The sequence below is a fragment of the Capricornis sumatraensis genome, chromosome 20 (genome assembly GCF_032405125.1).
Source record: "Capricornis sumatraensis isolate serow.1 chromosome 20, serow.2, whole genome shotgun sequence".
In the NCBI taxonomy this organism is placed as follows: domain Eukaryota; kingdom Metazoa; phylum Chordata; class Mammalia; order Artiodactyla; family Bovidae; genus Capricornis; species Capricornis sumatraensis.
Window position 1 is genome coordinate 40806366 of NC_091088.1, and position 16733 is coordinate 40823098.

Consider the following 16733-nt stretch of genomic DNA (forward strand, 5'->3'; position numbering starts at 1 on the left):
TAGGGTGTGTGTATGTGTTTGAATTATAGTTTTGCCCAGATATGTGCACAGGAGTGGGATTGCTGGATCAAATGTTTTTTTATGATGGCCATTCTGACTGTTAAGAAGTGGTACCTCACTGTAGTTTTGATTTGCATTTCTCTAATAATTAGTGATGTTGAATATCATCATGTGCATATTGGCCATCTGTGCTTCTTTGGAGGAATGACTTAAGTCTTCTGCCCATTTTTGGGTTGGATTGTTTAATTTTTCATTGTTGAGTTGTATGAACTCTTCATATATTTTGGAGATGAAGCCCTTGTCAGTTGCATTATTTGCAAATATTTTTTCCATTCCATATGTTGTCTCTTATATTTTTTATGGTTTTCTTTTCTATGCAAAAGCTTGTAAGTTTGATAAGGTCCCATTTGTTTAATTTTGTTTCTGTTTCTATTGCTTTGGGACACTTGACTTAAAACATTGGTACGATTTATGACAGAATGTTTTGTCTATGTTTTCTAGGAGTTATATGGTGTCTTGTTCTGTTTAAGTCTTTCAGTCATTTATGGGTTTTTTTGCGTATGGTGAGAGGGTGTGTTCTAATTTCATTGATTTACTTGCAGCTGTTCAACTTCCCCAGCACCACTTGCTATAAAGACTTTTTCTCATTGCATATTCTTGCCTCCTTTGTCAAAGATTAATTGACTGTAGGTGTGGGCTTATTTCTGAGCTGTCTCCTCTGTTCCATTGATCCATGTGTCTGCTTTTGTGCCAGTTCTGATTATTGTAGCTTATAGTCTGTCTCAAGTCTAGGAGGGTTATGCCTCCTGCTTTGTTTTTCTTTAGGACTGCTTTGGCAATTCTGGGTCTTTTATGGTTCCATATGAATATTAGGATTCTGTGTCCTAGTTCTGTGAAAAATGTCGTCGGTAATTTGATAGGGATCGCATTAAAACTGTAGATTGCTTTGGGTGGTGTATGGACATTTTGACACCATTACTTTTTCCAATCCAAGAGCAGGGGATATGTATTTCTTTGAATTATCTTCAGTTTTCTTTATTAATGTTTTATAGTTCTCATCATATTTAAGTCTTTCACTTCCTTGGTGAAGTTTATTCATAAGTGTGTTGTTTTTGGGGGTTATGATTCTAAGAGGTATTGATTTTTGTACATAACCTTTCTGATGTTTTATTGTTGGTGTAAAGAAGTAACAGCCAATTTCTCTATGTAATCTTGTATCCTGCTACCTTGCTGAATTCATTTATCAGTTCTAGTAGCTTTTGTGTGGAGTCTTTAAGGTTTTCTATATATAGTATTATTTCATCTGCATATAATGATAATTTTACCTCTTCCTTCCAATTTGGATACCTTTTATTTTTCTTGTCTGGTTACTGTGGCTGGGACTTGCAATGCTGTGTTGAATAGAAGAGGTGAAAGGGGGCATTGTTGTCTTATTCCAGGTTTTCATGGGAAGGCTTTTAGCTTTTCACCATTGAGTATTATATTGGCTGTGGGTTTGTCATAAATAGCTTTTATTATCTCAAGGTAATTATATATAGGGTGCTTTTCTTTTTTTGGCCACACCTCATGGCATGAGGCACTTCCCTGACCAGGGATCGAAGCTGTTGTCCCCCTGCATTGGAAGCATGGAATCTTAGCCACTGGACCACTAAGGAAATCCAGGGGGTTTTAAGCAGAATTTGAACTTACCGGTTTTCAGTGAAAAGTAAGTAACAGAAGACTAGATGTGTGAAGCCTTTGGCTGGTTGGTAGTGTTCATGCAGTGAGATCTCCCAGGAAAATTGGCATCATCTGGGACTATGAACCAGGCAGTCAGCAACTTGGATTGACTGTTAGTGGCCTGAGGCTGTCAGGGCATTTGGTCTCTATCCCATGCATGGGCTAACCCCTGCTGCCACCAGGGAGCAGAGTGCCTGCTGCCGGAGTTGTTTCAGTCGGCAGGCAGCTTTTTAAAAATTTTTTAATAATTGGTTTACAGTGTTGTGTTTCTGCTGTACAGTGAAGTGAATCAGCTATATGTATACATATCCCCTCCCTCTGGGACCTCCCCCCACCTCACCTCCATCCCACCCATCTAGGTCATCACAGAGCACCGAGCTGAGCTTCTTGTGTTTTATAGTAGCTTCCCACTAGCTAGCTATTTTTATAAAATTTTTTAATTATAGAGAATTCCCTGGTGGTCCAGTAGTTGGGACTCCATGTTTCCACTACAAGGAGCCCAAGTTCGACCCCTGGTTGGAATACTAAGATATTGCAAGCCATGTGGCATGTCCCCCCACCCCAAATAAATTTTTTTAATATAATAGAAAATCTTTTAATAGAACAGCAAGCAGTTTACCTGCTTTTTCAACATAGCTTTTCTATTATTGTGTGTGTTCAAATTGTTTACAAGCAGATTGGTTTTGCTTGGGGAGGGGGCAAGAAAAATGACATTCTGATGCAGATAAGGCTGAAGGGGATTCCCTACCTACCTCCCTACCCCTTCTCACCATTGGCATATCCCCACGATACATCCTGTGTGACTCCATTAAATGTAAAACCTCCCAGTGCTCCACACCAGAGAGCTTTTGACAGGAACCTTGTGGCACTTCTGGGAGCTGCAGCCTGGCCTTTCATCCTGTACTGCTGGAACAGGCGGGGCTTATTCCTCATTATGAGCTTTTAGCATTTCTTGAGTGCCTACAGGGTGTCATGCTGTCTAGAACACACAGACGGTCTTGAACAAATTGAAGGCTTCTCTGCTTGAGTCACTCACTTGAGGGAGCTGAGTCCCATGTGTTCACTGGGCCTCTGATGGCAGTCAGGTTTGTTTTGTCACTGCCACCCTGACGGAGATGTGTGGCTAGCCTAGCACCCCTGTCCTAATCTCCAGCTGGTCCTGGTTTCCTCCTCCACAGCCCTCTGCTTGTTCCCATAGCACTCACTAGACTAGGGCTGATGCTACCAGTGTGGCTGTTGGTCTCGAGAATCCCGCCACCTAGGAGCAGCTCGAAGCCTTTGGCATTTATTCCCTCTTGTATTTCTCATTCGAATCATTCTGAACAGAAAAATCCCAGGGAGGGAGGTTTTCTGTCCTTCTGTTCTGGAGTCTTAAGTTTGTCCCAGTAAGACTTGGCAACTGTGAGTGTTCACTGAGTTCCAGATACTATTGTGAGCACTTCTCTTAATAAACATTTAATCTTGACACTCCGAGGTAAGTTTAAAGTTCCAGCTTAGAAAACAGGAACTGGAAGCCCTAAACAGAAAGATGAGGTGATTTACTCAGTGTCAGACAGCTGTTAAGCAGAGTCAGGACTTGAATTCAGGCAACGTACCTTCAGAACTTTCATTCCTGACCACTTGGCCATACTGTGTGTGAGCTCACGCCTTAGAAGCAGTTGATAGCTTCTGTGGTCTTCCAAGAGTCTTAACTTGAACTCCCTCCTTTCAGATTGGGAGGCAGCAGAGCAGGACTTCCTCTTGCCTCTGTTGGCAGGAACTTAGCTCCCTCTCCAACTGAGTCCATCCCTGTGGCCCCTGGGCTGCCACACCTGGGCCTGTTGCTTTCAGGGAGGTGGCTTCCTGCAGTTTTTTACGATTCAATCTCTACTTTCCACTTTGTCCTAGTCATTGGTGGTCCTCAGCAAAGGGAGATGAGATTTGGGCAGGGGGAGATGCTGCTGATGGTCAGATGACTGAAAAATGCTCTCATTGTCTCCAGGCCTCAAGGTGAGGAGGGGTAGCAGGAGGTGGGAAGAAACCAAGGGACTGCCCAGTGTCTCACTTCTCAGGTTATTTCACCCCACCTGGCTGAGCTATGGGCAAGGCAGAGGGTTGTTTCTCTTCTCATAGAGTTTAATTAGATAGTAATGGAAGAAAAAGGTTAAATCCCCTCCTGTGAACTCTCCAGAATCTAGGGCCCTGGTCTTCTATAGGGCATCATGCATCCCATGACCTGATGGCCACCTAGTCTAGCAGAGAGAGTAGCTTTCCTCTCTGCTAGTGGTTCCCCTTGCCCAAGCTCTCTCCAGCTCAGGGAGAAGGCAGACATGGGAGGACCCCTACATCCATTGCCTTTGCTCACGAGTCACTCCACCCCTCCCTGCAGTGGCACCTTCTGGCCCTGACCCAGCTTGAACCTAATGAAAGCTAAGGACCTCTGCCGCAGAGAAGGGCATCTGGGGCCATCTGGTGTTTTTCCCACCCTTTCAACAGTTTGTGTCTCTCCGACGCGGTGAGGGACTCCAGGTTAGGAGCAACAGATAGGGTCCTCAAGGTTAGGAGGAATCCGATGCTGTGTTCTGAACAGATGCCCTGTGTATCCTGCCTGCGGTCCACCTCCCTCGCTGGGCTTTGGAGGGCACTGGCCAAGGTGGGCCGCAGATTCCCCGAGCGGGCAGCGCCCCCTGGTGCTCTCAGAAGGGACTGTAGCAGGGTGGAAGTTAGGGGGCTAGGAACCGAAAGAAGCACACGACCCTCCCGGGCACACTTCTCCCTTCCCTCCTCAGATCTACCCTTACAGAGTAGCGACGGCGCAGGCGGGCAGCTGGCATCTGCCCACCTCCTTCGTACCCGCCTGACATCTGGCCCGCGGGGGCCGGGTGGGGAGGAGCCGGGCCGGGGGCAGGAAGCGGTGCGTACCTTCCGCTGCAGGAGGAGCAGGTGGCTGCTATGCTGCCGGGGCCCCAGGCTTCCTGTGCTCGTCCGCCGCCGCTACCGTTTCTCGCCTGAGCTCCTTGGGCCAGCTCCGGCCGCCGGGCCGGCCGCATGGCCCAGACCCCCGACGGCATATCCTGCGAGCTTCGAGGTAAGCACCGGTCCTTCTCTCCTACTTGGCTGGGAGGAAGCCGTGCGGCCCCGGAACGAATGGCCCACCCAGAGTACGGGGGCACCCGGCAAGTGGTTCCCTCTGGTCCTCAGGAGGGCTTGGCGGCCCAGATCCACTCCACTCCTTCCTCACTGGCCCCGTAGATGAGCCCAGGCCCCCTAGCCCCATACAGACCACAGACTGTGGGCACGAATTGACCTCCATGGCAGGACCCGTCTCCCAGCAGGCTGCCCTTCCACAGGCGAGATCACCAAGTTCCTGTGGCCCAAGGAGGCAGAACTGCTGCTGAAAACCTGGCTGCCAGAGCGGGAGGGTGCGGAGCAAGGTCATGTCCTGGTATGGCTGGGGCAGAGCCTGCCTGGGAGGGCCACTGGGACCCAAGCAGAAGGAGCCTCTTGCCCTGCCCAAGGTGTGAGACACTCTCTCCCCTCAGGTGCTGCTCCGATGGAGAGCCTACCTGCTCCACACCTGCCTCCCTCTGAGGGTGAGTCCCAACGGCCCAGCCACTGCCCCCCTGCCCTCCAGCAGCTTTCCTGATGAGGGCTGCATCTGTAACGTTGTCCATCTTGTCCTTGTGGACTCTGCCCTCCCAACAGCACTAGGCTGCCGACATCAGGCACAACTGGAGTCTAGGCAGGTCTGGCTCTGAGATCCAGGCTGCACAAAGGACTGGGCTCCCAAGAGGGTGGGGCTCGCGCTTTGGTCCGAGCTCACCCAGGCACTCCATAGGTGGACTGCACATTCAGCTACCTGGAGGTCCAGGCCATGGTGCTGCAGGAGACACCCCCTCAGGTGAGACCCCTAGTACCCCACCAGGGCCTGCAGTCTGGTCTTGTCCTCTGTTCCCCACCCCCGGCCCCACATGGAGCCCATCCCTCATCCCACCCCCAGATCACCTTTGAGCTGGAGTCCCTGCCTGAACTGGTCCTGGAGTTTACTGGTGTGGCTGCTCTGGAACAGCTGGCCCAGCACATTGCTGCTGCCATCAGGAAGGTCTTCCCTCGCTCAACCCTTGGGTGAGGCCCATCAGCTGACAGGGCTGGCAGGGAAGGGGGGCAGCGAGGGGTGCCCTGGATGTCGCTGTGGGGGGCCTCACTCCCAGGGCCTAGAACTTCCTTGCCCCCCTTCTCCTTCATCCCCCTCTTCAGGAAGCTCTTCCGGAGGCCCACACCCCCCTCCATGCTGGCTCGACTGGAGAAAAGCAGCTCCTCAGAAGCCACCTCACCCAGCAGCCCCTGTGGTAAGGGCCAAGGTGGGGGCCACTCAGGGCTTCCAGCTGATCCCCCTCCTGCATGACCCCTGGATTTGAAGGGCTCAGCAAACTGAACAGAGGCACTCAGCCACTACCCAGCCTGGGGCTGATCATTCTCCATCTCTGACCTTTTGTCTCTCTCTTGCCCCATTTCCTGCCCCATCACGCCTTTGGCGCCAACCCAGGGGGCTTCTCGGAGACATACGAGGCCCTGTGTGACTACAATGGCTTCCCTTTCCGAGAGGAGATTCAGTGGGTGAGAGCAGGGCCCTCTCTGGGGGCTCTGGAGACATCTAATTCCCCTGGTGCTTTGAGAAGTCCCCCCTACCTCTTGTGGTCCCAAGCAAGTTGGAGGTATTTTCTTCCCACCCAGGATGTGGACACCATCTACCATCGTCAGGGCTGCCGCCATTTCAGCCTAGGAGACTTCAGCCATCTGGGAAGTCGGTGAGTGTCCCTCCAGGGCTGTGAGGAGAGGAAGACTGCATGAGCCACATTCCTGGCCTTAGCTTCTCCATGGAGAGAGGGGATACTGGACTTAGGATCTGGCTGGGGGATCCTGAGCTCTGCTCCTGCCCCTTCTTCCGCCCAGGGACCTGGCCTTGAGTGTGGCTGCCCTGTCCTACAATCTCTGGTTCCGGTGCCTCTCCTGCGTGGACATGAAGCTGGTGAGAAGCACAGGGGAGGATGGGGAGGGTGGGTCAGTGGGCAGCCTGCTGAACTCTCTCTCCCACTCTGGTTCTCAGAGCCTTGAGGTCTCAGAACAGATTCTGCACATGATGAATCAGTCATCCCACCTGGAGGAGCTGGTGCTGGAGACCTGTGGCCTGAGAGGGTAGGGGGGACAGGGCTTAGGTTGGAGAGACTAGTGGCCTGGGGAAGAGCTGGGAATCCAGGCTCAAAGCTTCACACCTGGGGTGTGGTCTGGCCCCCAGAGACTTTGTCCGGCGACTGGCCCAGGCATTGGCGGGACACACCAGCTCGGGACTGCGGGAGCTCAGCCTGGCTGGGAACCTGCTGGATGACCGAGGTACACCTGAGCCTAGGGAAGCCCTGGGGGCTGGTGCTAGAGGTGGTGAGACCCACACGGCTACTACCCCCATCCCGCAGGTGTGGCTGCCCTTAGCAGACACCTAGAGAAGCATCCTGGAGCCCTGAGGAGACTCAGCCTAGCGCAGACTGGGTTGACGCCGCGAGGTAGGCAGGCCTGAGGATGGTGTTGGGTGGTGGAGCTTGGAGGTGGGGTCTCCTGATGGTGAGCCCCCCTCCTCCATCACCAGGAATGAGGGCTCTAGGCCGGGCACTGGCTTCCAATTCAGCCTTTGACTCTGCCCTGACCCACTTGGACCTTTCCGGGAACCCCGGGGCACTGGGGGCTTCGGAGGACCGTGGGGTGAGTGGCTGTCTTTAGGAAGGTGATTGGGGACGCCGCCGCAGGCAGTGGGGTGTCGGGAAGCTCTTGCTGGAGTGATTCCTGACTCCCCATCTCCATCCTCCCGCCAGGGCCTCTATAGTTTCCTGAGCCGTCCTAACGTTCTGACGTTCCTGAATCTCGCAGGCACCGACACCGCCCTGGACACTGTGAGTGGGGGGGTGATCTGTAGGACTGGGCGGGCCTTTATCCCAAGCGGCGACTGGAGGCGGGGCGCTCTAGTCCTTCGGCCAGTGTAGCCCACACGCTCCTCTCGCAGCTCTTCGCGGCGCTGTCCCGCGGCGGCTGCTCCAGCCTGGCTCACCTAGACGCCTCGAGGAACGTCTTCTCCCGCACGTAAGGGGGCGGGGCGGGAGGGGCGGGACTCTGCCGGACCCCGCCTCCCCGCGCCAGGACGCCCACTCCGCCCACTCCCCCACCCCAGGAAGTCCAGGGCTGCGCCCGATGCCCTGCAACTCTTCCTCAGCCGCGCCGGGACGCTTCGGCACCTGGGCCTGGCGGGCTGCAAACTGCCACCCGACGCACTCAGGTCAGTGTCCCATGCCCTCGCCTGTCGGCCAACACGCAGGCTTCGTCACCCCGCTCTTATCGCACCCTTGACCTCCGGGGCATCCTTCCTTCTTGCTCTTCGCGCTCTGCTCTGAGGACCCTTCTCCCAGCTTCCGCTACCCCCTGTGACACCCTCTCCCAGGGCGCTTCTGGAAGGCCTGGCGCTCAACACGCACCTGAATGACCTACACCTGGACCTCAGCGCGTGTGAGGTGAGCAGCCCGTCCGGAGCCGCGGGACTTGCCCTTGGGGCTGGGGGCTGCGAGCGGGAGCGCTGGACCATTGGGCTCCTGATCCTACCCACCTGTGGCCTGTTGGCCTGAGCATGTTCCGCTTCCCACCTTCAGCTGCGCTCGGCGGGTGCTCAGGTGATACAAGACTTGGTGTGTGATGCTGGCGCAGTGAGCTCCCTGGATCTGGCAGATAATGGTGAGGCCGCCCAGAAACCCATCCTCCCACCACCCACCAAATTCCCACCCCTCGCAGCCTCGCCTTGTGTGTGACCCGAGCCACCCTCCCAGGCTTTGGCTCAGACATGGTGACTCTGGTGCTGGCCATTGGGAGGAGCCGGTCCCTGCGACACGTGGCGCTTGGAAGGAACTTCAACGTCCGGTGCAAGTGAGACCCCATCCGCCTCCTGGGCCTCCCAACTGCACCTCACCACCCGGGTCTTCTCCCAACTGCTGCCTCCTCCCACAGGGAGACCCTGGACGACGTCCTGCACCGGATTGTTCAGCTCATGCAGGATGACGACTGTGTGAGTTCACGGGACCATGCGGGATCCTCAGGCAATGGACCCTGAGACCCGTCCTCCTTGCTGGCCCCTGACTCCAACTTCAAATGGCTTTCTCTTAACCCTAGCCCCTGCAGTCTCTGTCTGTGGCTGAGTCACGGCTGAAGCTGGGCGCCAGCGTCCTGCTCCGGGCCCTGGGCACCAATCCTAACCTGACAACCCTGGATATCAGCGGCAACGCCATGGGGGACACGGGTGCCAAGATGCTGGCCAAGGCGCTTCGGGTTAACACGAGGCTCAGGTGGGCGGGGTCACAGGGATGGGACCAACAGGGGAAGAGGGCATGTATGGAGGGGCTTACTGGGGTAGGGCTGAATGAAGCAGAGCAGGTAGAGCTCAGGGGTGCTAATGGAAAGGCCAGAGGGGTTGGGAGCTCCTTGCAGAGCTCCGTCCCCGACTAAAGCCCCACCTGGCCCAGGTCTGTGGTCTGGGACCGAAACCACACATCTGCTCTGGGCCTTCTGGACGTGGCAAAGGCCCTGGAACAGAACCGCAGCCTGAAGGCCATGCCTCTGCCACTGAACGATGTGGCCCAAGCTCAGCGCAGCCGTCCTGAACTGACAGCACGGGCCGTGCATCAGGTGGGGGTCCCCCCTCTTCCCCTGCCTTGCCCTGCGCCTTGTCCTGCCCTGCCACTTCTCAGCCTCTCTTGTGCCCAGATCCAAGCCTGTCTTCTGAGGAACAATCGCACAGACCACACCTCTGCTGACTGCACCTCCCGCCCGAAGCCCCTGGGTCTGGGGTCAGACCCCTCCGAACAGGTCAGAGTTCCCCTACTCAGCCTTGAGCACCAACAGACTGTAGAGAATGGGGAGGGTTGTGGCTGCCGAGAGACTCCGTGAGTCTGAGGGCAGCCAGTGTGCCTGAATCCTGCTGTCCCAGACAAGTCCTTCTCCTTGATCTGCAGTGGAACTGATAGCTCTTGAAATAGCTCCCCCGGATAACGCTGCTAGCTGCCTTTTGAAAGCATTTTTTCTTTTTCAATTTAAAAAAACGGCATGGGGAGGCTACTGCACACAGCTGATTTGCGAGATCTTATTTCTCTAAGGAATGAACCTAGGCCCCTGCAGTGAAAGCATGGAGTCTTAACCATTGGACCACAGGAAATTCCCTTAAATCATTTAAATAGGTTCCCTAGTTAAAGACAGGAGGTATTTTAAATCCTCAATCAGTTCTCCCCATCCCCAACGGTAGCCCCACCTGTGAATTCCCATTCACAGGGCCTTCCCTCTCTGTTGTGGCCCAACCCAATGACCCTTCTTCTGACTTCATCTCCCTCCACTACTTGGTGAAATGTTCCCCATCCACCTGTTCCCAAATCCCACTTTGCTCCCAAGCTCCAGAGCCCAGGCATTTTGACAACTTCAGAGCTTCACATTCTACAAGTGATCTCGTCATTTCCCACAAAACTCTTCTACTCTGGAGCCCAGTCTCACTGGCGCCCACACCCACCAAGTGCTGTGGACAGAGCTTCAGTCCAGGTCTCTCTTGGCCGCACTGCAGGCCCCACAGGCCTCCTTGGTTCTGCATCTTGACCCATTCTCAAACACCGCTCCTTACTCCCACCCAACTATCCTTTGCTTCCCCCTTGTCTCTCCTCCACAGCTCTTCACTCGCATTTCTCTCCATCCCTCAATCTGTCCTCTAGGTCGATGATGAACAGATTGAGCTCACTGACATGACTAGCCACTCTTTTCCTTCCTGTTCTGGACGTTTAGGAAGTATATATAAAGTCCCTGCAATGAACCAAAGGAGACACTGCTCTCCCTTCTTGAACAGATAAGGTTCACAAGTGACTGTCCCAATGATGTCAGCTTCAGGACCTCACCCACCCTGCGGAGACCTTGGGAAGGGGGCAGTCAGGATCTGGGGGACAGGGAGGGGACCAGGCTACAGTTGAGTCCTCTTGCCCCCCAGGAAGTGAATGAACTGTGTCAGTCGGTGCAGGAGCACGTGGAGTTGCTGGGCTGTGGGGCTGGACCCCAGGGTGAAGCTGCTGTGCACCAGGCTGAGGATGCCATCCAAAATGCCAACTTCTCTCTCAGTGTGAGCACTCCCTCTAATTACGAGGATGCCTCCCTCTTAGTTAGGGGTCATCTTGCAACTCCTTTTCTTCCTTGGCCTCCAGATTCTCCCCATTCTTTATGAGGCTGGAAGTTCCCCAAGCCACCAATGGCAGCTGCGGCAGAAGCTGGAGGGCCTGCTGGGACAGGTGGGAGAGGTGTGCCGCCGGGACATTCAGGTGAGATAGTGCCCTGGCCCCAGCTGCCCCCCACCATATGCAGCCTTGACCCCCATCCAGAGGTGTGACTGTGGTATCCCGAGTCTGTGTGTTCTTTGGGGGTTTGGAGCCCCAATCCAGTGAGGCTAGGCCCGGACCACATGCTCACTGTGCTCTGACCTTCGACCAGGACTTCACTCAGGCCACACTGGACACAACAAGGAGTCTCTGCCCACAGACATTGCAGGGTCCCAGGTGGAGGGAGCAGCTAGAGGGGGTCCTCGGGGGCTCAAGGGGTCTCCCAGAGCTGCTCCCAGAGCATCTGCTGCAAGATGCCTTCACTCGGCTCAGGTAGGCTGGATTGGGCTGGGCAGGACCAGGGTAGACTGGATAAAGACAGCACACTAACCCCTGTTCTCTGTTGCCATCAGGGACATGCGCCTGTCAGTCACAGGGACCTTGGCAGAGAGCATTGTGGCTCAGGCTGTGGCAGGTCTGAGTGCAGCCCGGGATCGGCTGGTGAGGAGGAACTGTGGGCTTACACACACACAGACACACACACCTGGTCACTGCCTTGCAGAGGGTCTGTAATGTCTTGAGCAGGGATTATGTGCTTACACACACACATGGCCACTGCCTTGCAGAGGTTCTGTAATGTCGAGCAGGGATTGTGTGCTTACACACACACATGGCCACTGCCTTGCAGAGGTTCTGTAATGTCTTTTGGGGTCATGTAGCCCAGTATTTGGGGCTTCTCTTAGCACTGATAGAACTATGGCTGAGGCCCTGCCTCCCCATCTTTGGGGTGCCTGGTATTGCAGGTGGAGAGTCTGGCTCAACAGGCAACAGAGGCAATGCCCCCTGTCATACTGACACTAGACGGAGATGAGTCCAGCACCCTTGGGCCTGGGGAATTGGAAGGTCTTTTCTTCCCTGAGGAGAAAGAAAAGGAGGATGAAGAGGAGCAGAAGGTAGGTGGTCGCAGAACTCTGGGCCTAGAACCCTTGATCTTCCCATCTTGTTCTGGGGTATGGACCCCAGGCTGAGTTTGTGCCCTCCTCACCAGGATGAAAGTCCTCCACAGAAATGGGCTGAATCCCTCCACTGTCTTCACCTGGACTCCTCCACTCACAGTAAGTCAGGGCCCCAGGGGAAGAGTTACTCAGGTTGGACTAAAGTTCCATTAGATAGACCTGGCCACCTTGACACAATATATTCATCTCTGCCCTGGGAACTCCCTGACCGTTGAGTGGGCCAGGCCAAGACCCCGTGCAACTATAAAGTTGGGGTCAGTTAGCACAGGGTGGGACCTGAGACCAGGGCCGGGACACAGTCTTCTCTCGGTTTGTTCCCTACTCTACCGCCCCTTCCCTTCCCAACCCGCGGGATGCGCATGCCTGGCGGCGTCGCGGGGCCGCGCGCCGCTCGGGGCCGCGCTCAGCACCACGGACAGCGGCAGCGGGGGAGGGGCGGGCAGGGGGGCGGGCGGCGTAGCCCAGCCCCTCCCCACGCCCTGGGCGGGTCCCCCGCCACCCTAACGCCGCTGCTGCCGCCGCCGCCACCTCCCCGGGCTTGGCGCTCGGTGCTCTTCTGGTGCGCTCTGCTCAGGTGCTGCTGAGGAGCTAGAGCCGGAGCCCGAGCTGGCGGCTCCGGGGGAAGATGCAGAGCCGCAGGCGGGGCCATCCGCTCGTGGCTCTCCGAGCCCCGCCGCCCCAGGGCCCCCGGCCGGCCCGTTGCCTCGCATGGACCTGCCGCCCTCCGGGCAGCCCCTGCGCCATCCGACCCGGACCCGACCACGGCCGCGGCGCCAGCACCACCACCGCCCGCCGCCGGGGGGCCCCCAGGTGAGCGCCCTCCCCCCACTCCAGAGCTCGTGGAATTGGGGGTCTCAAGCGGCCCGTTCGCTCTTACGGGTGATGGCCGGCAGGGAGGTGGGTGGTGGGGTCACGCAGCCGAGTTCTGGCGTCTTCCTGGCCACCTCCTTCCTCAGGCCATGCTCATGCGGGGTCACGAGTGTGTGGATTTCATTTGGGGAGCGCCTGGGGTAGGACTCTGCCTCGGGTTGGCTGCTGCACGGGTAGATGTGTGAGAGGGGCTGTCTGTCTTACCCTCCTTCCCCCAGGGTTACTGAAAGATGCTGCCCCCTCCTCCCATGGGGACAGTCCTGCGTCTACCGCACGTCCAGCACGGGTGTATGTGTGGGCTGGGTACTGGCGCGGGTCGTGGGCACAGGGCCGGAGGTGGGGAGGAGCCCGCTTGAGGCCCCCCAGAGGGTCTGACGCAGCAGCAGGCGCCGCTGAGCCGGCAGCAGGCCGAGTGGGGTGGGGGTGGAGGGTACTGCAGGGACTGTTTGGAGCAGAGAGGGTGGCAAGTGAGAACGTGCGACCCAGGGGACACTTGGGTTCTAGTCTGCTGGTGACCAGGTGGTTTGGGATACTCAGTGGGACGAGAATGGGTGTGAGCTGTGTATGTCCAGGGCCAAGTACAGGTTGGGGGGAGTACGTGAAACCAGCATCTCTGCCCGGCCGCTGGACGGGGGGAAGCTCGTAACAGCAGCTCCAAAGGGTCACTGCAGCTCCCAGGTCCTGGAGTTGCCCAGAGCCTGCCGCTGGACAAGGAAGGTGGGAAGAAGTCACGATTGAACTCAGCCCTTTAACCCTGTGGTGTCTCTCAGGTGCCCCCAGCCCTGCCGCAGGAAGGGAATGGGCTCAGTGCCCGCGTGGATGAGGGTGTGGAGGAATTCTTCTCCAAAAGGCTGATCCACCAGGATCGCCTGTGAGTAAGGGGCAGTTGCAAGGGTGGGGGAGAGGGTGGGCTGCTCCATGGGCTTTCCCACTCACTGCTGGCTGTTCCCACAGCTGGGCCCCTGAGGAGGACCCGGCAGCTGAGGGGGATACCACCCCCGTCCCCCGTACACTTCGCAAGAAGCTGGGCACCCTTTTTGCCTTCAAGAAGCCTCGTTCAACACGTGGGTCACGACCTGATCTTGAGACCAGCCCTGGAGCAGCTCCCCGCTCTCGAAAAACCACACTCGGGGACTTGCTTCGGCCACCGGCCCGTCCTGGCCGTGGTGAGGAGCCTGCTGGGGCCGAGGGGGGCACCGGCAGCCCAGACCCAACCCGCAGGAGTCGGCCTCGATACACCCGTGAAAGCAAGGCCTACTCCCTGATACTGCTCCCTGCTGAGGAGGAGGAGACAGTGGGAGCCAGGCCCGACAAGGTGAGGCCTGGTGACCAGGAGCGAGGGCTCCCCTGGAACGGTGGGGGCAGCGGGCTCCCTCACCACTCGGTGTCTCTGTCCCCAGCGGCGGCCCCTGGAGCGGGGAGACACAGAGCTGGCCCCATCCTTTGAGCAGCGAGTACAAGTGATGCTGCAGAGGATCGGTGTGAGCAGAGGCAGCGGGAGTGCCGATGGCAAGAGGAAGCAGGTGAGTTGGAAAGGGGTGCTGTGGGGAATGAGGCGGGTAGCACGTGGCTGGCTTTACGTGGGTGATATATGTGACCAGGAGACTCCTGACAGATCTGTCAGATTCACCCTTTCTTCCTTCTTGGTTTCCGCTCTGAACCAGGCCATCAGTATCTCCTTGCAGTGGGGACAGTCCCATTCTATGCAGATCTAACAGAAATCTGGGAAACAGCAAATCTTCTAGGGGACTTGACTCCTCATCCTGCCTCAGGGCCCAAAGGGGCCTCAGCCCTGGTCACTGCCTTCATCTCACTGCTGTCAACCCCAGTTGCATCTCAGGACTTTCACATAGGCTCCGTTGCCTGGAACTCCTCTCTGCCCCACTTCGAGCCTCTCACCACCATCCAAGGGCTATACAAGGTCCCTCCCTCTTCCTCCATCTCTGTTTCCCTATGGGCCTTCCTTGACTCTTCCATGCCCCCTGCTAATGCCACTCTCTGATCACAGTTCCTAGTAAGAATCACCACCCTGTGGACTATCTCTATAATAACTTCGCAGGAAAATTTTAAAAAACACATGTGAAGTGAGACTCAGCTTGAATTGAGAAACACTAAGTTACAGAAAGTGAGTCACAGAGCTGAGAGGTCACTTTGTGTGTTTATGCCCGCATGTGCTTCTATGTGTTAACTGTCCGCCACCACAGACTGAGCTCCAAGACCAGGACTGGGTCTGCCATGTTCTTGCCCAACCCATGGTGGCTGTTAGTGGCAGTTACAACAACAATAATAAATAAAGAAAACAAGGCTAGCGTGAGGGTGGGAGAGGACTAAGCTTGACTTCCCTGTTTCCCACAGAGCAAAGATGGAGAAATCAAGAAGGCTGGCTCAGATGGTAAGTGGGACCCTGGGCTGGTGCATACATTTTGGGAGAGGAAGAGACAGTCCACAAGGGATTTTCTCTCCTGGGGGAAGGAGGAGTAGAAGCCACGTTTCTTCTTCCCCTCACCAAGGTCTGGTGCCTAAGCCCCCAACCCTGCCTTTGCAGGTGACATTATGGACAGTTCCACAGAGGCTCCTCCCATCTCGATCAAGTCCCGCACCCACTCTGTGTCTGCTGGTGAGTGACAGCCACAGTGCTGGGGAGCATGTGGGACAGACAAGCTGCAGGGGATCAGACCATTGCCTGACCCAGGTCTTGGCTGACACCCTCTCCCTACAGACCCTTCATGCAGACCTGGGCCAGGGGGCCAAGGGCCTGAGTCTGCCACCTGGAAGACACTGGGGCAACAGTTGAATGCAGAGCTCAGGGGCCGTGGTTGGGGCCAACAGGATGGTCCAGGTCCCCCGTCCCCATGTCCCAGCCCAAGCCCCCGAAGATCCAGCCCCTCACCAGACAGCCTGGGCCTCCCAGAGGATCCCTGCTTAGGCTCCAGGAACGAAGGTAAGCAAATACCCCAGCTTCCACTTGATACTGGGCTAGGGACTGAGGAGTCCCCTCTGGGAACTGAGACCCTGAAGGTGGGAGGCAAGGGCTGGAACAAGGGTGGCTGTCAGGCCCACACCCTGACCCCCTGGCCTCCCCCAGATGGCCGGCTGAGGCCGCAGCCCCGCTTGGCAGGGCGACGAGCAGTGTCTGTGCATGAGGACCAGCTCCAGGCCCCTGCTGGTGAGGGGGGACGCCTCCCTGTGGGCTGGAGTACAGAAGGAGATGGGGAAGAGTGGGCTCCCTTCGTGGCTCTGGTCCTTAAAGGGCCACCAGTGTCCTGAGGGGTTGAAAAATTGGAGCCAGAAGGCTAGGAGCCACCACTGCCAGGGATGGGAGGGTGAAGGGAAGGCGGAGGCTCCAAAGGCAAGTAAGTGTTGGGAGGGGGGGCGGTGAGGACAGGCGGCCAGCCCTTAGCATCCCTCCCCAGGTCTGTCTGTATCCCACAGAACGGCCCCTGCGGCTACAGCGCTCCCCTGTCCTCAAGCGCAGGCCAAAGCTTGAGGCGCCTCCATCTCCAAGCATAGGTAAGGGGGGGCCAGGGCCAGCTGGGAGGGAGGCAGGACTGCTTGGTTCAGTCCTAACCCTTCCTCTCTTTCTGTGCAGGATCTGGCCTTGAAGCCGAGCCTCTACCCACCCAGACTACAGAGCCCTCCAGCCCACCCTCCCCAACCACAAACCAAAGAGGCGGTGGCCCCAACCCCTGACCTCTTCCTTTCTGCCGCATGAGATTATTTTATTAAAAAACTCAAAGGAAGCTAGTGTGGAGGTCTGTTTATCCGCCCCCAGGCC

At 56.4% G+C, this 16733-nt stretch overlaps 1 protein-coding gene across 1 annotated transcript; it reads left to right on the top strand.

Moving 5' to 3' along the window:
• The first annotated feature begins 4731 nt into the window (after positions 1 to 4731).
• On the top strand, positions 4732 to 16648 carry CARMIL2 (capping protein regulator and myosin 1 linker 2). The gene is given in 39 exon segments (XM_068992434.1): positions 4732 to 4786; positions 5049 to 5143; positions 5241 to 5291; positions 5537 to 5599; positions 5699 to 5823; positions 5956 to 6047; positions 6245 to 6315; positions 6433 to 6506; positions 6652 to 6727; positions 6806 to 6894; positions 6995 to 7089; positions 7170 to 7256; positions 7340 to 7452; positions 7563 to 7710; positions 7713 to 7827; positions 7916 to 8020; positions 8183 to 8252; positions 8388 to 8469; positions 8562 to 8658; positions 8740 to 8797; positions 8902 to 9074; positions 9252 to 9414; positions 9493 to 9594; positions 10751 to 10879; positions 10962 to 11075; positions 11245 to 11405; positions 11486 to 11573; positions 11876 to 12025; positions 12121 to 12187; positions 12663 to 12898; positions 13729 to 13829; positions 13913 to 14273; positions 14359 to 14481; positions 15314 to 15350; positions 15504 to 15575; positions 15678 to 15899; positions 16044 to 16124; positions 16391 to 16468; positions 16548 to 16648. Coding segments are annotated over 39 exon segments (4305 nt in total). The 5' UTR covers positions 4732 to 4746.
• Positions 16649 to 16733: the final 85 nt, after the last annotated feature.